The 25,266-nt window shown below is 48.1% G+C and overlaps 1 protein-coding gene across 1 annotated transcript in view; it reads left to right on the top strand.

The window, feature by feature from the left end:
• The first annotated feature begins 5,337 nt into the window (after window positions 1-5,337).
• IKBKB (inhibitor of nuclear factor kappa B kinase subunit beta) overlaps window positions 5,338-25,266 on the top strand; it is a 46,927-nt gene continuing 26,998 nt past the window's right edge. Inside the window, exons 1-6 of the mRNA XM_056116762.1 lie at window positions 5,338-5,395; window positions 5,924-6,061; window positions 19,307-19,401; window positions 20,108-20,225; window positions 21,060-21,129; window positions 24,756-24,844. Coding sequence (XP_055972737.1) covers window positions 5,957-6,061; window positions 19,307-19,401; window positions 20,108-20,225; window positions 21,060-21,129; window positions 24,756-24,844 — 477 coding nt within the window. The 5' untranslated portion in view covers window positions 5,338-5,395; window positions 5,924-5,956. The remainder of the gene's footprint in view (window positions 5,396-5,923; window positions 6,062-19,306; window positions 19,402-20,107; window positions 20,226-21,059; window positions 21,130-24,755; window positions 24,845-25,266) is intronic.

The following is a 25,266-nucleotide window of genomic DNA, read 5'->3' as shown; positions in this document are numbered from 1 at the left end:
CAGAGCCAAAGAGTTCCCAGTTGGTGGTTGTTCTGGGAGTCTTCTTCTTAAACCTTGCATTCTTTTCTCCTCGTTCTGTGAGGTAGAATTTTGCACGAAGAAGACGGTGGTCTGATCCCGTTTGGAATTTTGGGACAACAGCAACATCGGTTAGGCAAAACCGCCGATTGAATATGATGTGGTCTATTTCATTGTGGAACCGTCCATCGGGAGACTCCCATGTCCAACGTTTAGATTCAGCCTTTTGGAATTGTGAGTTACCATGGAAGGTTTTGGTTGACATGATGAACTCAGACAGTCTGTCACCTTGTTCGTTCCATTCCAGGCCATGGGTTCCGATGTGGAGTTCATCGACTGATCTTCTTGGTCCTATCTTGGCATTAAAATCACCGACAATGATCTTGTAGAAGGTGTGATCTTCTTTATAGAATTTCTCCAGCTCCATGTAGAATTTCTCAGTTTCTTTTTCACCATAACTGGATGTTGGTGCGTAGACAACAAAGATAGAAACTGCCGGTAGTGAGCCACATTTATTCAAGTGTAATCGTCCGATTCGGGTTGTTAGGCATTCAAATGAATCAATGCTTGTGACTAAGTTTGTGTTGACAAGGATACCGAAACCACCGACGCCTCTTTTATCACATGTTCCAAGGAACAGTTCTTCTCCAGTGTCGAAAACAGCATGATGGGATTGATGTCTTCTCGTTTCGGTCAGACCAATGATGTCGTACTTGATCTTTCGTGCTTGTACCATAAGGTCTTCAATGGATGCAGCAGATGCCAGCGTACGAGCATTAAAAGTACAGACAATCATTTTTGTTTTTCTGCGTTTTGGCAGCCCATGTCTGCCTTGGTGTTTTATCAGCTTCTCCTTCCATATCCTTCTCGACTCTGCATAATCAGGGCTAGGGGAATGAGATCCATTTATTACTAGATTTGGCATATCAATTTGGTCTATTTGGCATAGATCACGGATAGCTTGCCAGGCTCTGCCGTGTGGGTTGGATATTTAAGGATATTTAAGGTATCCTGAAAATTATTAAATAAATAGTCGCGCGGCCGCGAATGCGGCCGCGCGCTCCCGGGAGCTTGTTGTGATAATCTTTGGATCCTGGCCTTTGTTGGGGTTACACGGCAGTTGGAGGGTGTAACTGTTTAGCTACTGACAGGTCCAGTCCCAAACCGTGCAGGCTTAGAGATCTCAGTCCCGGGTCCCACACACCTGGGTTCCTCTGCCAGTTCGGTTATGTCTGAGGCTTATCCAAGTGTGTGGAGATTGGCTCCAGTAAGGCCTTGGTTGGGAAGACAGTGGGAAAAAAATTATCTCTTCCCCCAATCTATCATTCCTTCAGAGAGGGAACTCAAAACCTAATCTCAGCTCTGATTTTTAACCCAGGTCAGCAGGAATGGTCTAGCCAGTTTGCTGCTGAAAAGCTTCACCTTGGGTCCAGGCCTCTGTTTCAGAGAAAGCATCTAGCAGCTCTTTCTTCACCTTTTCTCTGCAATTTGTGCTGTAGTGAGGCCCCCAAAATCTGGGCTGTTTATACTCACCATTAAACTGCCTGCTCACCCCATATCTCACCAAGTTCCCTAGAAGCAAGATTGGTTACATGTCTTGTAACTAGACCGGTTTTTCTAAACTTTCTGGCAGAATACATTTTGTTTGTTGAAATAGCAAGTCCTATCTTGCCTGGTCCCCTCTCTGAAAGGTTGGAATAAAATAAAATTTCGAGAATGTCAGTTGCTAAAATTGCTGAATCAGAGCTGATTCTGGGAGCCACAGATCAGGGAAATCTTCCCCATGATAAACCATCTTTTTGTTGCCTTTCTGTTTTTTAGATTAGTTTTTCTTGTCATGGCTCAGCTCTCAAATTGTTGAGAAAATTGTTTCTCACTTGAGTGAGGAAAATAACCCTTTCCTCACTCAAGTCACTGTTTGGTGAGAGCAAAGTATTTTCAGTGAATGACAGTAAGACTTAGTAAAAATATAGTCATCTTTGATTTACCTGGAGGAAAATATTGCATTTTGTTTGATTGGATTTTGGTTTGGGGACTACACCTGCCAGTGTTCAGGAGCTAGTCCTGGAAGAGCTCCGGGAATCAGGCCGTCCAGGGGTCACATCCTGGTCTCCTGCATGCAGAACATGCCCTGAGCCTGGTGAGCTCCTTTGGGCCCAAGAGATTGTATTTTAAAATATACACCTGGAAGCAACACCTGGAAACAACACCTCTTTATTATTGCCCATATGGCTTGCATCTACAGTAGGACAGATTAGTGCTAGAATTGTGTCGCCTGGTCCTCTCAAGGTGCTTCTGATGTGTACACAGCTTGACCTGCTGCTCAGCACAATAGCCTGCTGTAGAGTTTCTGTTTTGGAGGGGTGACCTGGCAGTGCTCAGGTATCTCTGCTGACTCTGTGCTCAGGGATCACTCCTATTGGGCCTAGAAGACCATGTGTGATGACACAGATTGAACCAGGTCGGCAGAGTCCATGCAAGGACTTTACTCACTGTATTATCTCTGCAGCCCCTGGAGAACTTCTTGGTTACCCTAAATGGCACTCTTAGTATCAAAGCAAGAAGAAAAATGAGTAGTTTTCTGCTGTATCTGAAAATATCTTTGTAAATAACCTGCTCATATTTCTTACAGAAGGATAGAGATCAGATATAGGCAGATGACAGGTCTTATCTGGAAGGAAAACAGGGCTTACTATGATAAATAAGCTTGGGACATGACAAAATCCAGAGGTTCTTTCCTCAGTCATCATTAATTTTTTAAAAAAATTTAGTAACATGTGACTTTGTCAGAAAGATTTATGTTCAACTCTAAATCAAGTTATTTTGAGCTTAGCAATGAGCTCTTAAATGAAAGTGGTGCAGAGCCAGTCCTTAGGGCTAAATGGCTTAGGGTCAATGATTTCCAGGGAAGTAATAAGGGACTTTTGCATGATGCCATACAGAAAATAGGCTTTTCACAGATGCCAGAAATGTCAAAAATAAATGACTTACTTTAAAACCATTTATTGAATAATTTTTAAACTATGTCAGAGAGTATTTGATTTTCTTTGTAACTATTTCCTCATGCTCTTTCCACTTTCTGCTATGAGAGTGAGCATGCAACTTAGCAGTGACAGTACGTAAATCAAGAGAGACTGAACAGTCCAGAGTGTCCAGGGCACCAGGCCCAGCTGACCCCTCTTTTGAGCTGACATGGTCCCTAACCCTTAACTGTGGTCACTGACAGTTGGCCAGGCAGGAGAGTTCTCTGCAGGCAGTACCCTTACCTTGACCTCATCTGTCCTCACAATAACCCCAACAAGCCCTTCCGGCTGCATTTGCTCTCAGGCCCAATGAGATAAAACTTTGTTTTTGTTTCGTTTTGGGGGGCCACACCTGGCTGTGCTCAGGGCTCACTCCTGGCTGTGTGCTCAGGGATCACTCCTGCAGGGATTCGGGCAAGCAGAGGGAGAACCTGAGCTTGAACCCAGGCTGGCTACGTGCAAGGCAAGTGCCTTACGCTTTGGACTATCTCTGGCCCCTAAACTTTGATTTTTTTGTTGTTGTTGTCGATTTATTTTTAAACAAACACAGAAACCTAACCTGTAAAATCAACTTTAAGATTTGACTAGGCATTTTAAAATATTTTAAGTCTATTTTAAATAATGATTTATGGGCAATAGAAAGATAGATCTGCCACTGTCCTCCCATTGTTCATCGATTTGCTCGAGTGGGCCTAGTAACACTATGAGACTTGTTAGTGTGTTTGGCATATCGAATACATCACGGGTAGCTTGCTGGGCTTTGCTGTGCGGGCAAGATACTCTTGGTAGCTTGCCGGGCTCTCCGAGAGGGGCGGAGGAATCAAACCCGGCTCTGCGTGTTGGCCGCATGCAAGGCAAACACCCTACCCACTGTGCTATCGCTCCAGCCCTGAAATGATAGCACAGCGGTAGGGCATTTGCCTTGCGTGCAGCCAGCCCGGCCGAGCCGGGTTTGATTCGTCCGCCCCTCTCGGAGAGCCCGGCAAGCTACCGATAGTATTCAACATGCCAAACACAGTAACAAGAAGTCTCACAATGGAGATGTTACTGGGACTGCTCACGCAAATCGATGGACAACGGGAGGACAGAAAGATAGGTAGGTAGGTAGATAGGTAGATAGACGGTGAGTAGAGAGCTTGCCTTGCACATAGATGAGATGGATTTGATCTCTGGCATCCCATATGGTCTCCTGTGCCCTGCAAGGAATGATACCTGAGTGCAGAGCCAGAAGTAACCCTGGAACTCTCCTGGGTGTAATCCCAAAACAGAAACAAAAAATGCTTTAATGCAATTCAATCTAAGACACCTGCATCTTAAAGAGAGACGAACACTTGGAGTGGGTAAGTAACTGGGGGGGTCAATAGTGTACCTGCATCTTCAAGCTCAGATTCTTCAGAATTCCTTAGCATGCTGTTTGTGAACCATGCTGTTTGTGAACAACTGTTATGGGCTCCAAAAACAGTTGTTTGAGTCTGAATATGAGATCATCCACTTCCTAGCCTGGAAGGACTTTGGGATAAAGACTTTCCCTCCCAATGAGTCTGTAAATGGAGATGATAACAAAAATACAGTTTTACCCAACTGGTAGGGTGCCTGGAGGTTTGAATGAGGAAATCTAATGCAGCTGACAGTGCTAGGTACAGAGGAAGCATTCTACAAATGAAAAAATGTGAACTATTAACTCTCTTCTCGTTTCATTTATGTAAGATGCCATCACACACACACACACACACACACACACACACACACACACACACACACACACACACCCTTTTTCATCTGCAACTAGAACTAATGTCATCAATATGAGAAACTGAGCAGTAAATGATCCTTTCTGGGAAAGCCAGTCATCTAATCTCAGGACCGGAGGGAGCATCCCCGATCTGAGAAGAGAACCCTGATGGACACTGGTCTTGCTTGGTTACTGCGGGGAGGGACCGGTCACTCTCCATGCCCTGGACGTGGACCTGCCGTGGGCGCCCCGCCGGGCCCCGCTCGAGGAGAGTCCGGCCCGTTTTAGTGGACATTCCCGGCCCTCGGGCTCCGGGCCGAGTCACCGTCTAAAGAGAACTCGGTTTCTCGGCCGGCTTTAGAACTGTCCTTCTTTCCGTTCGCCGCGTCAGTCCGCCCTGGGCCGCCCGGGACTCCCGCAGCGCCCTAACTGTACCCCGCGGCTGCGCGGCCCCTTTAAGGGCTGGTCACGTGCTCGTGACGTCAGCGCTGGAAGTGCTGCCGGAAGCGACTTCCAGGCCCCGCAGCCGCGCGCTTCCGGGTGTGCCCGCGTCCCGGAGTTCGACCCCGCCCCGCCGCGGAGTGGACAGCGCCGGGGGTGGACCCCCGCCCCTCGCCGACAGGTGATTCCAGGCGGTCTCCAGCCGGGTGCCGCAGCCAGGGCGGAATTCGCGGGCCGGGCCGGGCCGGGGCGACCCCGGGACTCCCGACCCACCCTGACCCGGCAGGGTCGACCCCGGGACCCCCGACTCACCCTGACCCCGGAATTCGCGGGCCGGGCCGGGGCGACCCCGACCCATCCTGGCCGGGACCCTCGGGAACAGCGGGCCGTCCCCGCGCCCGTGAGAAAGGCAGGACTGGACAGGAGTGACAGGAGTGGGCAGAACTGGGCAGGACTGGCAGGAGGGACTGGAATGGACAGGAGTGGGCAGGAGGGACAGGAGAAGGCAGGAGTGGGCAGGACATGGCAGGAGTGGGCAGGAGGGACAGGAGAGGGCAGGACTGGGCAGGAGGGACTGGAGTGGACAGGAGGGACAGGAGTGGGCGGGGGGGACAGGAGTGGGCCCAGAAAGTCCAGAAAGGAGCCCCCAGCCCTGCCCTGCACAGTCCGAGGGGCAGGTGTCATTATCTTCCGTTTTCTTGTTTTCCAGCCCGACTTTGTGTCTCCCTGGTCTCAACTCACCATGAGCTGGTCGCCTTCCCTGCCAACCCAGACATGTGGGAACTGGGAGATGAAGGAGCGCCTGGGCACGGGGGGCTTTGGCAACGTCATCCGCTGGCACAATCAGGTAGGACTGGGGGCTGCAGGGCCGGGGTCCAGCTGGCACTGGCTGCCCCTCCCTGTTCCTGGGCAGGCCCTCGCTGAGCTGTGTTGGTGGGAACCAAGCTTGAGTGTCAGACTATGCCACCTTTAAGAAAATGCTAAAAAAAAAAGCTTTCTGACTCAAATATACATATATATACACATATTTATGTTTAATCATCTATCTATGCCAACATTAGATTATCTTGTATTATATACTATGCTAATGTATACAATACTAATGTATTGTATTATATTACGTGTCATAGAACTTGCAAAAAACACTTCAGAGGATGAAATAAATAATTATAATGTTAAAATTCAACTTTTTAATATTTTAGGCTTGGAGAGATAGTACAGAGTGCATGCCTTGCCCCAGCACCCTACGATTGGTCCCTGGCACAGGATTGATCACCCAAGCACCCTTAGAGTGGGCAGGGAGTCAGGAGTAAATGCTGAGCATCACCAGGTGTGGCCCCCAAAACAAACTAAGGAAAATATTTACTAATTATGTGTTCACAAAATTGTCTGTAATACTTCACAGCATGAAATGTTGGGATGCAAATAAAAATTAGAATCATTAAGGATAGTGAATACAAATCTGTATTCTAATAATTTTTATAATTTTGAATTGTCTGGGCCTGATTAGAATTTGTAATTAATTCGTTTTTCTATTTTGGGGCTGTACCTGGCTTGAAGATCACTCCCCATGGTGCTGGGATTGAGTCTGGGCTGCCCACCTGTGAGACTTGTGCCCTGGCCCTCTTGACAGTCAGTCCCCCAGGCCATAATTATTTGGGATTGGCCGGGTTCTTTTGCTTTTACACTCTTGGTGTCCTTTAAGAGTTTCTCACACTGAAGCATCAGTTCTTCTATATGCCTGTTTGCTTGTCCAGAGGTCCATGTTCTGATGGTCTCTGCAGGGTGCTCTTTAAGGTAACCCCAGGGATTACCCGATTGGAGTCCAAAAAACTAAAACAGAAACAAAGCTTTTCTACTATGAACTAGATGACACTTTCCTCAGATCATTGATCAGAGGACCCTGTGCCACTCCTGGTACTGCTGAAATGGACTCAGGGGAAGACGGGGACCCTGGCACAGCCTCAGCAGGTAGTTACCGTACCAAGTAGATTAGTTCATAGGTCCAACATTCAGACCCATCGAAATACTTGAAGCAAGCCTCCTGCTTTTTAATTAAGGGCTGTTGAGCAGCTTTTGGACTGAAGGGAAGGAGACATAGCACTGCCCTTAGCCTGGCTGCAGGGAACAAGAGGTTCCCCTGGTTTGAGGATTGTCAGGTCCTTTGCATAGCCACCCCACCCTACACGTGAGCACTTGCAGGCTCCTGGGGACTGGGAACCACTCTTTTGAGGCAGAGTGCAGTCCTGCAGGTGACCTTGACAGCTAATCCGATGGGTGAGTGTGAAAATTGCACTAGCTCTCAGCGCTGTGCAAAACCCTCCTCTTGGGTTGTGTAAGCCCTTCACACGCGCAGGGATTACATGTGAAAGAATATTCGTGGACTCTCTCTTGCCGCCCGTGTTCGGTGCTCTCAAGCTGCTTCTTCACGTGGGAAGGCTGTTGCCTTAGATGGACAAAAGAAAAATGAGGGTCAAGCTGGTTGCTGATTAGTTGCCGTTTATCAATCTCTTGTCTCTCCCAGCTCTCTTCAATTCCCCCCCCCCCCCCCCCCGCTGTGCCTATCTCTCTAACCGCGAAATTCTTTCTTCCTGCTGTATTCGTCTCCTCTCTCTCTCTCTTCTTCAATCAATCCTACCAATCCATCCATCCATCAAGCCTTCAATCAGTCAATCCCCCTCTCTCTCCGCAGCAGCTCTTTTTTATCCTCTCACCAAGCCTCCCCAACCACGCCTCCCCACAGGAAGCGTGATCAAAAATGTTTTTCCAATCTTCCCGATCACCTGCAGCCCACAAGGGCAAAACAGCCCTTAAGGTATGTTTCTCATCTCCTTAGACTTGCAACTTAATTAGCATCTTTAATTCTCCTTCCTAATATTTACCATTCTGTATGGACACAGTGATAGACACTTTTAGCCTTTTAGGGTGGCTCTCCTGGGGACATCTTACCACAGACTCAGACTACAGTGCTCAGGCTGGATCAATCATTGTTAACTCCAGCAGAGTCCAAATCTAGTTATTACTTTTGGATCATGACAGAATTTGTCCATGACCAAGCTCTTAACTTATAGTTAAGCATTATGGCATGTTGGCCGGGCCCATTTCAATGCCAGGGTAGCTCATATCTCACCGCTTGCCCTGGGTCCATCCAGATCCTTGTCGGGACCTTTCTTTTGGGGATCTAAGAAGTAAGGGCAACTAAGGGTTAAGTCGAAATAGCAGATGTCCAGGAGATATTATTATCTGGAGTCAATCAACTCCCAAGCCACAGGCTTGTCTTTTTAACTGTCTTCCTGTATCCACACAAAAAGCAGTTGCTCTGAAATAACTAACCATGCAAAGGACATTAAGGAGAAGAGAAAGACAGTATTTACAAGTCAGAGTCTGATCAGGCAACAAAGGTAATTGACAGATTGAGGAGCAGTCAGCAAACACAAGCTCCCAGTGGCCAAGGAGGAAGGGCAAACCAACATTTTCCTTCAGGTGAGGGGACCTTAGAGTCACAGCAGAGCCAGGGGCTGTGAACTTTATTTGAGCTGCTTCCCCAGGGGCCAGATCATTCTGTGGTCTTGCCTGTCCCTGGCTGGGTGCTCGTGATGTGACCGCAGCAGACATCTCTTGCAGCTCCACTAGGATCATCTGGGTTCTTTCAAACAGAGTTGGTCATTTCTAGCTCACAGTGCTGCTTTCTGTTCTCTGGGTTTAGGCAGTTATCGTCACATGGAATTTATTTTTGGCTTTATATGTTGGAGCCTGGGATTCTGAGTGTGCATGGATTGGTTTTGTAGAATCATTACTTTGAAGCCCCTTCCTCTTTATTTCAGAAATGCCAGGAGTCAGCAGGACATGCTGTCCTGTGCACGGGCACCAGCCCCTCCCCCAACACTTTGGGAAAGAAATGCTTAGGTCTGCAGAGTGACGAGTGATAAAGGGGGCTGGAACTCTACATGTGGGAGGTCCAGCTCCCGATCCCTGATACCCAGAGTCTCTGCACAACTCTGGGTGTGGACCAAAACTTGTAGAAATAGCCAAAAAGCAAACTCCTCATCCTGGCATTTGAGGAGCCTTTAGTCTGGCCTCTCTCTGCCTGCCCAGCCCCTTGTTGCCTTCTCTCAGATGAGCCTCTCTCCCAGGAAGCTCCGCAGAAATCTGTCCTTGTTCTAGGATTGGCGCTAGGCACCTCCATTAACCCACCATGGTGCTTCTGCCCAAAGAAATGAGGACTTCTTGCTTCCAGTGTATCCCTTCAGAATCACCTGGAGCTTGGTGTCCATCTTCCTCCCTGCCTGCAGCCTGCCAGTCCTGAAGGGACAAGGACTTTGGGAGTCAGAGAAGGGCAGAGAACAGTTCTAGAGTGGGGGTTGGGGGTGGGGTTTCCGCCATGGTTCTGTGTTCCTCTTCAACCATGGTTCTCTTTATGTCACATGTGTCAGGATCATTCAATCAATAAATATTATTTTGTTTCTGGATAGAATGTAATTAAAATGATTTTGGTTATTGATTAAGACCTTTCTGGAAAAAGGGCAAGCGTCATTAGTTGGTCCTTATAAATATTAAGTCCCAGCTATGCTAAATGTGACCCGTGAGAGTGTAGTGAGTCCTGGGGTGTGGGGTTTAATCGGGGAAATCATCAAGGAAGTGGCGCATGAGTTACTGGGAGATGCTGGGCAGGAGAGAAAGTGGGGAGAGAGTTCCAGACACATGAAGTAGCTGTTCTGAGCCCCTCAAGAAGCGTGATTTATGGCAGTTAAACAGGATTGGAAGACCAATGTGATGGAGCAGGAGAGGGAGGGACTAGGGGGCTGAAGTGCGGCACACAGTCAGTGTGCTGAAGAGGTTTGTTTTGATCTCCTCCTGACTGGAAGAAGCCCAGAAATTTCTAAGAAACCAGTTCTGTGGGAAAATAGAACAACACAACCCCCGCCCCCCACCCCAAACACCTTAATAGGTAGCATTTATCAATTTCTACAGGATAACTTCTCCCTATTTTAAATCCACTGGGGATTCCTCAGCCGGTTCTCGCCAGTTCCTGTCTATTCAGCAGCTTGCCGGACCCCACTGCTAAGGCCCTTTCTCTAGCGGGGACCAGTTCGGTGGATTGGGCCGAGGCCAGGTGAGGGACTGCACCAGGCTGCTGGCCTGAAGGGAGAGACAAGTGATCCCACTTTGAGAGCTAATTTGAGGGTAGGATCGAGAGGGCTTGCTAGGAGAATAGGAAGCAGAGAGCCCGAGTGAAGCGGTCAGCTGTGCGTGCTTGGTCCTGGGAATTCTCTGCATGGTTGTGGGTTTCAGCTGGGTCAGTCCCTCCTGCTCAGTGATCAGTGTCAGGATCAGGATACACCTGCTCAGCCCTGAAGAGCACTTGGGTTTGGGTGTTGATTATTTAACACTCTTGGGGTTAATGGTTATGCTTAACATGCCTAAAGCCCCATGTACATCCTCAATTTTGTCCACAAAAGAATACTTTTACTATATCACAAGAGAAATTGCACGAAAGGACATAAGTGTTGGTATCCTTAGTTACATCATTGATGCTTAATCATCAGGAATATTTTACTGAGAACCTATTTTGTGCCAGTCTTGGTCTAGGTATTCTGCATGTTTTATCTCTGTTCTGCAGAACAATCCACAGAGGAAAGGAAGTGCTTTTTTTTCTTCATTTCATTTTATCAAATAGTTTTTGCTGTTGTTACTTTGTTTTGTCTGCGCCGCACCCAGTGTGCTCAGGACTTAACTCCTGGTTCTGTATTTATGGTCGGGATAACTCTTGGTGGGTCTCAGGAGATCATTTGTGGTGCCAGAAGTAGAACCAGGGTCCTACTTGTGTAGGTCCTACGTGTGCCAGAGGACACATGTCAGGTTGGAGTGCTTGCGCTTGGCCACAGTCCCTCAGTCAAGGTGCAGGTGCGCCTACACTCAGTGGGTGCAGTGCTTGCCAGAGGTGCCCCCTCCCGTGGTGCTTACTGTGCTGCTGGAAATTGCTGTGGTGCCTAGGATTGATGGCAACTGAGTTGCAGGGTTGTGGTCAGTGCATATGAGACCCTGGGAATCCATCCCATGCCACATGCTTGCAAGACAAGCTCTCTCACCCGAGGTCCTCTGCTCCCAGGCCCTTTCCTCCCATTTCATAGCTGAGGGGACTAAAGGCAGAGTGGTTGAGGTATTATCCAGAGGGACAAAGCTGGTCAATTGGAAGAGCTGGCATTCAAATCTGTGTCTCCCCCAGCTCACGCTTTTAACTTCTCTTAGGTGGGTGTGATTAAGGACACCCCAGGACATACTCAGCACTTCTCAGGGATCCTTTATTCACCACAGACTCCTTCATTTGGAAGTACTAAGGAGAAAAAAACTCATTTAATGGACAAAATACTTAACTTGGTTTAACTCATGTTAAACACAGGACTCCAAAATGACTGCTTGGAGTTTGTAAAGAGTAAAAAATGACCTCATCCCTCTGTGTCTTTGCTTGTGTTGCCCAGTGGGGCCTTGCTGGGTTTGCTCCAGACACAGGTTAGCACCACTATCAGTATGATCTAGTCAGGGTAGACTCGGGGAGACCTTGATTCAGTGCTACTAAGAGAGAGAAGATCTCCTGAGTGACGTCAGGCAGCACCATTTTTAGGAAGAAGGACCATAAAGCAGTCACACAAACCTGGCTCAGGTCCTGCCTGATACTTGCTAGCTTTGTGGCTTTAGGCCATAACTTCCCATTTGGCTCTGAGCTATCAGGCTCTCAGCGTGTTTGGGCAGGACATGCAGCAACTGCTCTGTAGAAGCATCTGGAGTCATTCCAGGGTACTTCCCAAATATTATGTTCTCTGTGAGCTTTGATGTAAAATAGACTCTGAAGGCCCACCTTGGTTCTAAAGCCCTCCTGTGAGAATGGGCTAAGGTAATAAATGTGCTGGTTCTGTAAAGATGTGGAAAGTTAGGAGTTGCTGATTATCCTTTCTATAAAGTCCTACTAACTTTTGCTTATTCCCTCAGTGGACAAGATTAAATACTCTTCAGCTTCTGAAGACATTATTCACTAAGAATGTAGAGACCACTGGGCTAAGTGCTCTGAGGGAATACAGAAAGTAAAAAGATGAATCTTTCCTTAGTGGAAGTAGAATAATTGGTAATATATTAAATGTGTAATACAAGCATCAAGTTGTATGGGAATAATAGCATATTTGCAGAATGATCTCTTATATAAAGAAACATAGTCAAGGACCAAATGGCCAAAGACAACAGAATCTGAGAAACGGTCTACAGAGCTGAGCTTGACCATGACATAGGGTACAAGGGGGGGGCCAGGAGTGGGTGAGCTGAGGGGGGGACACCCTGGTGGAGGGTGTGGGGTTGGAACACTGTATGAAACCCTGTCACTGGAATCACAGTACCTAACCTCCCCCCAAAAAACCTTAAAAATAATCTAACTGATCAAATGGTTTTACTTAATTAGTTTTCTTTTAAGTGCCATAATTTGCAGTGCCCTTACTGGTGGGGTTTTATGGGTACAGCATCCCAGCATCACCCCCTCCCCAGCAGTCCCTGTCTCTTCTGTCTTTCCCCTCCCTCCCACCTTTCTCCAACTCTGTTCTATAGAGTAGTTCTCAGGTTACTTTGCCTTTGGGCATTTTTTTCCTTACTGTTTCTCCATCCCATGTCTGAGAGACATCATTCATCTGTGCCTCTTCTTCGAGGTCACTTCACTGAGCATGATACCATCCATCCATATAACAGCAGACTGTGATTTGGCTTAAAGCCAAGAAGTGTCCCATGTGTAGCTGTACCATAGTTTGTTTGTCCATTTTGTGTTCTTGGGCACAGACTTTGGCTGCTGTGGCTGGGGCTGCAGTGGACATGGGGGCGCCAGTGTTTTCCTGAAGAGAGTTTTTGGGCTCTTGGGATAGTTATCAAGAAGATGCATTGCTGGGTCACATGGATGCTCAATTATTAGTTTTTTGAGAGGTGTCTGTATTGTTTCCAAAGGGATTGAGCCAATTGGCATTCCCCCCACAGTGGATGAGGCTTCCTTTTCCCCACATTCCCTCAACATTTTGTCCCTTCTGATGTGTGCTAGTCTCACTGGAGTGAGGTGCTATCTCATTGTTTTCATTTGCAGTTCCCTGATGATAAGTGATAGAGCATTTTTTCATACACTTATTGGTTATCTGTATGTCATTTGTTCTTTGTTTTTGGGCCACCTATCTTGGCATGCAGTCTTACACCTTGCTCTGTGCTCAACCAGGGATCACTCTTAGTGGGCTTGGGGGACCATTTGTAGTGCTGGGGATCAAACCTGGGTCTGCCACATGCAAGGCAAGTCCCTTACCTGCTATTCTATTGCTTTGGTTCCATATGTGTGTCTTTTTTATGTTTTCATTATTATTTCTTAAAAATTTGAGAGCTTGTTTGGAGGCTCTAGCAGGGAAGCTCAGCTACTTGTATACCCTTGACTGAAGACCCGTCCATCTCTATTCGGGGAAGGCTGTCCTCTTCAACCGAATACGCAGCTTCGGTAGGGACGCACATGGAGCAGTGAGGGAGGAAGGGGACACCTGCCTAGCCAGCCAGATCAGCCGAATTAACCCTTGTGATTAATGGGGTGACAGATGTCTCGGCCAGATCGCCCTCACATCCACTTATAGATAAGTAAGGAATAGGGAGGGGGCCAGCTATTGTAGATAAGTGAGGAGTAGGAAGGTTGACTGACCTTGATGGCTCACCGCCTCAATATGGCGAGGGGGTGGCAATGGTGCCAACCGGCAAAGAGTGAATCAACAGGTGCTGCTCAGATATGCAAGCAGGTGCTGGGCTGTATTCCTTGCATCAGCTGTGTCAATCTGGCCAGTACTTTCTGTACGTAAGCAGCACATCCATGCACAAGGTGTGTGTCATGCTTGTCAGCATGCAGATCATTACAACATGCCACCCTCACAGCTTAACCTGGCAAGCTACCTGTGGTGTATTTGATATGCCAGAAACAGTAACAAAAATGGGCCTCGTTCCCCTGGCCCTGGAAGAGCCCCCAGTACAGCAGCATTGAGAAGGATGAGCAAGGAGAGGCTGCTAAAATCTCAGGGCCGAACTAGGCTGCCAAAACGAACAAGGACTAAAATGACTGCACTTTTAATGCATGTACGCTGGCATCAGAAGCATCCATCAAGAACCTGATGCTGCAAGCACAGAAGATCAAGTACGACATCATTGGATTGACCGAGATGAGAAGGCGTTGATCACGTCATGCCATTTTCGACACTGAAGAAGAACCGTTCCTCGGAACAGGCAACAGTAGAGGCAACGGTGGTGTCGGTGTCCTCATCAACACGAACTTGGCCATGAGCATCGATTTGTTCGAATGTCTAACAACCCACATTGGACCCTTATGTTTGAATAGATATGGCTCATTGCCAGCAGTTTCTGTCTTCGTCATCTACGCACCAACATCCAACTACGATAAGAAGAAAATGAGAAGTTCTACACGGAGCTGAAGAAGTTCTATAAAGACGACCATACTTTCTACAAGATCATTGTTGGTGATTTTATCGCCAAGGTAGGATTGAGAGGGTTGCCCGAAGAACTCCACATTGGGACACACAGCCTAGAATGGAATGAACAGGGTGAAAGACTGTCTGAGTTCATCATGTCGACCAAGATCATCCATGGTAACTCGCAGTTCCAGAAGGCTAATCTAAATGTTGGATATAGGAGTCTCCTGATGGACGGTTCCACAACGAAATTGATCACATCATATTCAATCGAAAGTTTTGCCTGACCGATGTTGCTGTTGTTCCAAAATTCCAAACAGGATCAGACCACTGTCTACTTAGTGCGAAATTCTACTTCACGGAGCGGGGAGAAAGGGCTGCAAAATTTAAGAAGAGAACTCCCAGAACGACCACCAACTGGGAGCTCTTTGGCACGATTGCAGCAATATGGGAAGATTCTGTTGTTGACAACATCGATGAGGAAAATGATCGACTGGTTCAGCACCTCCATGATTGTGCGAGGAATGCCAAAAGAGAGAAAGCCGCAAAAAGATGCCTGTCTTCAGAAACTCTTGACCTCATTCGCCAATGTGGTTTGGCACAAGCCTTAGGCAATCACAAGCTAACGCCGAGCTTGCAAAGCTGTGTAGAGAAGCCATCAAGGAAGACCTCAAAGAGAGAAGAGCAGCAGTGTTGGCTGATGCGGCAGAAGCTGGGAAAAGTATTGGCAATGCCCACCTGTCCTTCCATCAAGGCTGTATTATGTGTCCAAGCTGTGCCGGGCACTTATTCATTTCTTTTGGCAACTCGGAGGAGAGGAAGGTCTTTTGGAGAAAATAAAACCTGAGCAAAATCCTGAAAGAAGGTAGGTAACAGTCTAACAGAAGAGAAGGCAGTTCAGATGGACAGCCATGTCCCAGTGGAACTAGGGACAGGAAAGGCACTGCTCCAAATGCTCAGGGATCCTGGGTAGCAGGTACTCAAGCGGACTGATAGCCTGATGGGCAGAACCATTTGCCTTTAGGAATGAGTTCCCTGCAGCTTACATAAGGGTCACAGTGTCAGACTCGAGGTGATGGTGAGGAAGTTGCACCCAGACCAGCTTTGCCTCTGAGTTCCTCTGTTAGCACCAAAGGGCCAGAGTTCAAGTGAGAGCTCTCAGCAAAGCTGTGGAATTGGGTGACATTACAGTCATATCTGGACCTGGACTTGGATGGCGGAGTCATGTCCATGACACCTCTCTGGCCCCAGCCTGTACCTATGCTCTGAAACTTCTGTCGTGAGGGTTAAGGCATAGGCGGTTTCTGCGTTACACTGACACATGTCATGGTGACGTGAGACTGTGTGTGAGTCTGAGCAAGGGTGAGCGTGTGCCTCTGGCCTCCTGGGAGATTCTCCTGGGCATTTAAATAAGAGTGACTTTGGGTTACCTTCCAAGTCGGTTCCTTTGTGCTATGGTGCCTTTTGGTACTTTTCAGCAGTCTGAGGAGAGGATGGGGTGTGTCCCAAGTCTCCTTCCTTCCTTCCCCTTTTTTTTTACGGCAGGGGGCGGGTGACAGTTTGTGGTTGACACCTGGTGATACTCTAGGGTTACTCCTGTCTCTACACTTAGCAATGACCTCTGGTGGTGCTCAGTGGGCCCTTTGGTATGCCAGGAGTTGAATTTGGGCTTGCAGTGTACAAGGCAAGCACCATATCTATTGCACAATCCCTCCACTGCCCCAGCCCATTTCTATACTTCCTAATACCCTGACACTTAAGCACTAGTTTTTTGTTTGCTCATACAAAAGACAGATTCTGAGGGCCTTCATTATCAGTTACATTCAACATCACTGAATCACTGTATCACTGTCATCTCATTGATAGTCAAATTACTCGAGCAGGCGCCAGTAACGTCTCTATTCCTCCCAGCCCTGAGATTTTAGCAGCCTTTTCTTACTCATCTTTTCCCAATGATTGGAGGCTCTTTCAGGCTCATTGGAATGAGACCTATTGTTGTTACTGTATTTGGCATATCAAATACACCACGGGGAGCTTGCCAGGCTCTGTCCGTGTGGGCTGGATATTCTCAGTAGCTTGCCGGGCTCTCTGAGAGGCATATATTTATGTAATTTTTCTCTATGACTTGTTGCCTACTACATTCAACATAGGCAGTACTATGGGTCTTTTCCTCCACTTTCGCAAAATACAAACAGTTCAAAAGCTTGTCCCGTAGACAGAGTTCACTTACTGAACTGAGTCAAGACTCTAGAGGTTCCAGGTTAAGTAAAGAAAATCAACATTGCTGTGTGAGTTTCACTGCTGGGAGGAGAAGAGTTCCCAGGATTTCAAAATCACTATCATGTTCTGTTTCTGTGTTGCATGACTGAATTTTGCTTTCTAGAGCTGCTATGTTCTTAAGCAACATAAAATCGTACTGTTTGAGTTTCTGTTTCAAATGAAACATTACTCACAGGAAAACTGGAATGTTTTAGAGTACCTAGAGGGTCACCATGTGAGCAGAGTTTATTGGCGTGTGCAGTTGTGTGGGGCTGTCTGAGGTACTGGGAGTTGGGGTTTATTTTGCAGCCTAGCACTAAGCTAGGTTAGCCACACATAGGACATTTGGGTTTCCTTGCCAGGTTTTTTTGGTTTTGTTCAGTGTTTATGCTACTAAATTCTCCCCTCTTTGGGTCCAAGTTTGTAGAGTAAAAGACAATGTCAAATCTCAGTCTCCAGTGTCAAAATCGTTCCCAGATTCTGGGTTGGCCAGGTGATAGCTGTGTATTGCGGTCAGTATTTATGTTGAACAAATGACTACAATTATCCAGTTACCCAATATTTAGACAGATTAACTAAAATATTTTAAGTCATTTAATAAGTCTTCCTTTTGGGTCTGATTTATCTGTTTTTATATTTTTATAAAAATATTGATATTTTTATGTATTTTATTTTTTAATGAAAGAAATGTACTGATTGTCATAGGTAGAGCAATGGCCCTTCCCAGAGATGTCTGAATCCATATCCTGTCAGCCTGTACATATGCTAGGTCATGTGGCAGAAGGCCCGAGTGTTGCTGGTGTGACCCCTTCTCCCCCCCCCCCCCAAAAATCATGTTTTCGGGGAACTGGAGGATGCTTTAGTGGCAAAGCATCTGTTAATATGTTATTGATATATTAATATATTAATAATATTGTTAATCAGTATCCAAATTGTTCCTGGATTCTTAAAGAAGTTAAAGCTGCTGATCAACTACCCTTAAATGGAAAGATCATTCTGTGATTTGGGTGGGCACAGTGTAATGATCAGGAGAGGAGAGAGGAGTCATGGTATCATGGTACATGATACCATGTGAAAAACTCAGTGTGTCCTTGTAGTGTGACCGCTGGAGGGATTAAGGAAGAGGAAGAGATCACAAACCCAGGAGTGCAGACCCCTCTGGAGATGGGAGGGCGGGACGCGTCTCCCTGGACCTTCGGGATGGAGCGCCTTCCTGCCCACATCTTCACAGCAGCCCAGTGAGACTCGGGCCAGACTCTTAGCTCCAGAGTGATAGGGAAATAAAACAGGGTTCTTTGGGGGCCAGTAGGGTGCTTGCCCTGCATGTTGCATACTCCAGGTTCTATCCCTGGGCCCTCTGTGGCCCCCTAAGCCTATCAGAGTGATCCCTGAACACAGAGCCAAGAGTAAGCCTGAGCACTGCTGCGTGTGCCCCCCCAAACAAAACAAATTTATTTTAAGCCACTAAATATCTATAATTTGTTAAGTTTAAACTTTTAAGTTAAAAGCAGTACCAATTTTTGAGATCTTTAATTGCTCAGTTGTTCTGAGGTAGCAGACCCTGAATGTACTGCGGCTCACACATGCTTGCCGCAGTGCTCTGAGCTCACCCTGGCGCTTGGCTCCCAGGCACAGCTCAGGTAGACAGTGCTTCTGCAGGCAGCGCAGGGAATTCTCTCCACGCGGACCCCTTGTCAGGGCAAGCTCTGTCGCTCCTGTTCTCTAGGCCAGAGACCTAGTATATGACCGAGTTGGAATTGGAACCAAACTGGGTCCCGTTGACTGTCATTGCCTGGCTGCCTTCTGGAGAGAAAAAGCTTCTTTGAGGGAGTGACCCAGGAAGCCAGTCTGGCCTCACCTGCTGGGCCAGAGCTTTGGCTGTGTCGTGTGTGTGGACCCAAATGGTTTCTCTCAGCAGCGTCACACAGCTTAGCCAGCACAGCCGCCAATGAGGTCGGGGAAACTAGGGCTCAGGCAGGGATGGTCAGTGGAGGCCTTCTGGGAAAGGCAGGAAGGAGATGAGTGTGCCTTGCAGTGACCCCTCAGGGGTAGAAAGGAGGAAGGAGAAGGTGGGAAGGACCAGGAGAGCCTCATGGCGACCTGCGACACTCTCAGGTGCATAGGGCTCCAAAGGTCCCCAGGCTTCACTTAACTTCACACTCCCTTTTCAGAGAGAAGCCTCATTTCATACCTGCCCCCCTCCTCCCTGGAAACCATCCCTTCCCACCCCAGGCCACGGCCATGGACTCCATCTTTGCAGCATTCCCCTTGGAGTGTAGCCCCCTTGGGCCCCAGGGCCGTATCTCCCGCGCCCGTGTTGGTGTTTGGTTCTCTGACCGCCTGAGCCTCCTCTGCAGGAAACGGGGGAGCAGCTTGCCATCAAGCAGTGCCGGCAGGAGCTGAGTCCCCGGAACCGTGAGCGCTGGTGTCTGGAGATCCAGATCATGCGAAGGTGAGAGCCGGGGTGAGGGGCAGCAGGTGCTGGGTGTGGGGTCAGGAGCTAAGGCCACCTCTGCCGCGGCTCAGACAACCCTCCTCTCCACTGTCGGTCAAACCAGCCAGATAGGGCATTGGGTCAGCTATTGGCCTGGAGAGGACTGTTGCTTAGCTTGATTTGTTGTGCTAGGTAATATAAAATATGCTGCACTATAAAGTTTCCTTTATCGGCGAACATTTGTTTCCTGTATTTCTTTTTCTAAGGTGCAGGTCCCCACAGCGGTAAGTCTGTTGCTCATGCACATCCCCCTAGAGCAGAGATGAGGCCAGTGGCCTCGAGTGCTGTTCTCTGTGCAGTCACCAGTTGCTGTGAAGTCCACTGGCAACTTGGTGGCTAGTAGTTGGGAGACCAGGAGCATCCTCAGAAGGGAGGCAGCTCTGGTCGCGCCAGCACACTCTGCTGGCAATGAGCATGGCCACCCTGCCCCCTCCAGAGAGTCCTGAGGGCTTGACCTGGGGTGCCCCAAAGCAGATTGCTGCTTGGGACCCGTTCGAGTCCTGGGAGGGACAGTGGGAAGTAGAATGGTGTGTGTGTCGCTGTTTGGGCCCCAAGCCTGGCCGCTGTCTTCCTGCTCATTCTCCTGGGCTGTTGAGCATGGGCGGTGAGGGAGGAAGTGCCCAGCCACACAGTGGTCTGTCCCTCACTCTCTCTTCCCGTCTAGGCTCAACCACCCCAATGTGGTGGCTGCCCGGGATGTCCCTGAGGGGATGCAGAATTTGGCCCCCAACGACCTGCCCCTGCTGGCCATGGAGTACTGCCAAGGAGGAGATCTCCGGAAGGTGAGGGGCCCGGAGCTGGTGGCCGTGAACCGAGATGCAGAATCCCAAGCTCGGGCGAGAAAGCCAGGGCGGGACAAGCAGTCTGCCTACAGGGCCTTGTCCAGACGGCAAGGAAAGCCCCGAAGGTCTTACGGACAGGGAAGGCCGGGTGAGCTCTCCCCCGGCCCGACCGCTTCTCTTCCGCCGTATCTTTAGCAGGCATTTTCTCGCATTTGTGTCAGCTCAGCACACAGGCTCACCTTGGAGCACTCCTGAGACCCCCAGAATCCCCGCTCTGTGTCTTGACTTCAGGAAACAGGGTCTAAGACAATAAACATAAGCTTCAGATCACAGCTTTCCTTTTTTTAATTTTCTTTAGTTTCTATTTACAAAGTATTTATGGTTGGGTTTCAGACATAACAGCGTTCAACACCAGCCCCTTCATCAGAGTCATAATGTTTCTCTGTTGTTTTTATTTGAGGTCAAGTTCTTGTCCAGTATCAAGTGCCTGATATGTTGAGGGCCCAGGAGGGAGGGTTGAATATGGGGCAGGCCTCAGGTCCACTTGGCATCCTGTTCCAGCCATGCCCTTGAGTGACCTTGGGAGCACAGATGGCTGAGTCCCACCTGGTCCCCTATCCCAACTCAGCTTCCTCCCTCCTGCTGGACCCTCTCCCCTCCCATGCTACCCTGGGCTCCTGTGGCTGCCCTTTCTCTGAACAGAGGCCACGGGTGGGGCTGGCACAGTCCCTGAGGGCTGGTCCTGCCTGGCCAGATGCCCAGGTTCCCAGCACCGGTGGTCCGATGCAGGGATGGAGTGGGGCCAGTGACTGTCTCCTCCTCTCTCCCCAATAGTACCTGAACCAGTTCGAGAACTGCTGTGGCCTCCGGGAAGGCGCCATCCTCACCCTGCTGAGCGACATTGGTGAGTCCCAGCCCTGCTGAGCACGGAGGAAGGACAGACTGAACTCGGGGCTTGCCCCTGGGTGGGTAGGCAGGGGCTGGCCCCACAGAAGGAGAGGTTTCCACTCCTTGTTTCCCTGGCTGGCTGCTGATGGATCCATCTGAATGCACTTCAGGCTTGGTAATGGTGTTTTCCACTTGCACTCGGCCAGCTCTTTGCTGGTCACAGGTCTCGGAAACCCTGGTCTAGCCCTGAGTTTCTGCCGGGGTCTCAGCACATGGTGATGCCTGGGGGCACAGATATCACAAGTTCTCCTTCCCTGGAGACCAGCCCTCCATTCCCCCCTTCCTCCAAATATACAAAGTTATTGCTACAAGTTGATATTTGAGATAGAAACCTTAAAAAATTGTTTTTTAAAATTTGAGGGTTTTGGGGCCACACTCAGCAATGCTCTGGGTTACTCCTGGCTCTCCAGTCAGGAGTTTCTCCTGGCGGTTTCTGGGGGATATATGGTTCATATGGGGGACATATGGAGATGAAACCCGGTGACACTGTCAAGGCTAGCACCTCCCGCTGTGTCAGATGTTTCGATCTCTGGACCGAGATCTAAGCTGTGGAGTTACCCATAGTTTATCTCTGTGTTTGCCCCAGATTTAGGAATTTTCTTCCCTCTCCCACCTCATTTGCTTATTTCTCACATCTTAACCTTTAATTTAATTTTTTTTTAATTTTTAAATTTTTATCTTTGGGAGCCACCCTGGCTGTGCTCAGGGTGTATGCCTGGCTCCGCACTCAAGGGTTACTCTGACTGAGTTGGGAGACTCTATGCAATGCCAGGGATCAGGCCCACATTAGCCACGTGCCGTGCAAGCACCCTGTTGTCTCTGCTACCTACTCTCTCTGGGGCCACACATCTTGACTTTATAATTTGCTGTATTATGTAGTCTTATAATAAAGTAAGCTAGAACAATGTGTGTATATACTTATTATATATAATGTGTATATGTATTATATATGATGTATGTATATACATTATATAGTGCTATCAAATGTATCACATATTATATTCTTACAGTAAAGTAAGCTAGAGAAACGAAACTGTTGAGTGTTCCAGGAAGCATTCAGCACAGACGTTTCTCTGTGACATATGTGGTCCCTTGGCTTCTCTGGAAGACCTCCCTCATCTGCTCTGCAGTGCTCTTGTCCTCCTGTCAGCCAACCGCCTGCAAGTGTATTCTCAGTATTCGTAGTCTGGTGTGGTGAATCTGTGTTTCTGGTAACATGGACAGGATTTATTTTATTTTGTTTTACTGGTTCTGGGGCACACCCAGCAGTGTTCAGGGCTCCCCCTGGCTCTGCACTCAGGAATCACTCCTGGTGGGCCTATGGGATGCTGGGGGATCAAACCTTGATCCACTCAATGTAGTGCAAGCACCCTGCCCACTGTACTATTGCTCTGATACCAGACAGATTTATTTTAAAATCCCTCTCAACATTATTACATTTTTGCCTTTATCGTTGTTAGTAAAGAGCAAGCTGCATCATTAACTTGGCATTACACATCATTGACAACCCTCTTCATCAGGTCATATAATCCTAAGTAGTTCTTCAGAAATAGTTTCCTTTTATAGTAAGGATTTACAGGAATTTTTTTAACCATTTTCTGCTTGACAACTTTTAGATTGGTTCCAATTAGTTTTATCCAAGCTGTACAACAAGCATTCTTATTTATATTTTATATAACTCTCCACACACTTGCATGAGCCTCATGCATAAAAGAACTGGCAGAGGAACCCAGGTATATGGGACCCGGGGCTGAGATCTCCAAGCCTGCACGGTTTGGGACTGGACCTGCCAGTAGCTAGACAGTTACACCCTCCAACTGCCGTGTAACCCCAACAACGGCCAGGATCCAGAGATTATCACACTCAGCTCCCGGAAGCTTATCATCTTACCATCTTATCATCTCATTCCTACTTTGGACAAACTGGCAGACTACTGAATGTAACCTGCCCACACGGCAGAGTCTGACAAACTCCCTGTGGCGTACCCAATATGCCAAATACCAGTAACCATGAAGGGTCTCATTCTCCTAACTCTGAAAGAGCCTTGAATATGGCACTTCTTTAAAAAATCTCAGGGCTAGGACGAAGGAGATGTTACTGGGGCCTGCTCAAGGGCAATCGACGAATCATATTTTATGGTGTTTTTAATTATATAAGCTAGATTTCCAGAGGTAGTAAATAGTGTGCCAAATAATATTTATTTTTTAAAGCTTAATGTTTATCGGCATACTTCTTTCCCCCAAAATGCACAGCAATCGATGGTGCTTTTTATTTCTCGTTTAAAATTCTTGCTAGTTGAAGAAATGATATTTATTGGGACTGGGATTATATAGCACAGCGGGTAGGGTGTTCGCCTTACAAGCGGCCAACATGGCCGACCCGAGTTCGATTCCTCCGCCCCTCTTGGAGAGCCCGGCAAGCTACCGAGAGTATTCGATATGCCAGACACAGTAACAACAAAGTCTCCAATGGAGACGTTACTGGGCCCGCTCGAGCAAATCGACGATCAACGGGAGGGCCTTTATTATTATTATTTATTTAACAAGATATAGTTGACGGAGAAAAGTTGTTGATCCATATGTATTTGTTTCCAGATCTTCTGTTAAATTCTTTCTGTTTTTCATTCATTATGTTTTCTTGGGCATTCTGCTATATCTCTAAATAAAGATAATTTTATCTCCTTCCAATATGTGATCCATTTTTTCTTACGTAGAACAGTCAGTTAACGCAAAAGCACGTATTGGAGCTTGAGAGATGGTCCAGGGGTTAATGTACTTGCCTTGCACTGGTTCAGTCCCAACAACACATGGTCCAAGCCAGGAGTGCTCCTGAGCAGAGTCAGGAGTAAGCCCTGAGCATCACTGGGAAAGACCCAGCAGCAGAACAACCACATACTGCCTGACGTGTGAGCTGCCAAAGTGCCCCTCCTATTCTGTGTAACAGACCCCATCCCTCCACACAGAAGCTATGGGCCTCACTGTCCTCGTGCCAGACATGTCTGAGCTCTTGACCGTCAGCCAGAGTCTGGGTTTCATGTTTCTCGAAGAACCCAGAACTGTGTGTCCCACCCACAAACAGAATGGCCACGTGTCTGGAGCGTGCTTGGTGCTTCTTCAAGCTTCCCCGTCTCTGCTGTGAATCTCCTGGACCATCTGACCCAAGTGCTCTCTCTCCTGTTACCCGCTAAGCAGAATTGAGGGTTTTGAGCATTTGAGCCTCTAGACCAGAGGAGTTCTTAAATGTTAGCAGCATCAGCACCACCCAAAGAGCTTGTGGAAACAGTTTGTGGGCCCGAATCTCTGATTCAGCAGGCTTGGAGCGAGACCCTGCACTTCGGCAAATCCGACAGCTTTAGATGCTTCTGTGTGGGCAGAACCCTTGCACCTGGTGACCTGGTAGATGTAGAGTTAGGAGTTCAGGTGCTACTCAGCCAGGTTCTGGTGCACCGAGTCCCCTGCGTCACTGAGGAGCCGCCTGCCACCTGCCTCCCTGTCAGTGTCCTGGCACAGTATGTGTCTCTCGGATTCAGTGATGCCATAGTTCACACACTTAATGGAAACTCACCCCCTTTCTCCTTCTCAGCCTCTGCACTTAGATACCTTCACGAAAATAGGATCATCCATCGGGATCTGAAGCCAGAGAATATTGTCCTGCAGCAAGGAGAGCAAAGAGTGAGTGGCAGTCCCGAGACCCCGCGGGCAGCTGGGCCGGGGGAGAAGCGGGTGCTTTGTCTGTCTGTGTTTGCAGCCCCTGGGACTCGTGTTGCTTGGATTCTCTGGGAATGCCGTTTGATTTGAAACTGCATCCATCAAAAAGTTCTTGCTTGCAGATTGAGGCAAGTTTGAATGGACGCCATTATTAATTGCCAAGATGCAGGAATCTGATAAGGAAATGTGATTTGTCTTCCTGCCTCTGCCCTGGCGAAGGGGACTAGCTCTTCTTGGAAAGAGACTTCTTGTTCTGCATTTCTTTGAGAACCTCAACTTTGGATGCTAAGTGAAACGAGCTGTATTCTATACTGTCTGTTGGTTCTGAGAAGCAGTTGCACTGGTGGAGTCTGGCGGGGCCTATACTCCCCCGAATTCTTGGTGGC

This window comes from Sorex fumeus, unplaced genomic scaffold, assembly GCF_029834395.1.
Source record: "Sorex fumeus unplaced genomic scaffold, SorFum_2.1 ptg000033l, whole genome shotgun sequence".
Lineage (NCBI taxonomy): Eukaryota > Metazoa > Chordata > Mammalia > Eulipotyphla > Soricidae > Sorex > Sorex fumeus.
Note: the sequence above shows the minus strand (reverse complement) of the source record. Positions and strands in the feature narration are given on the sequence as shown.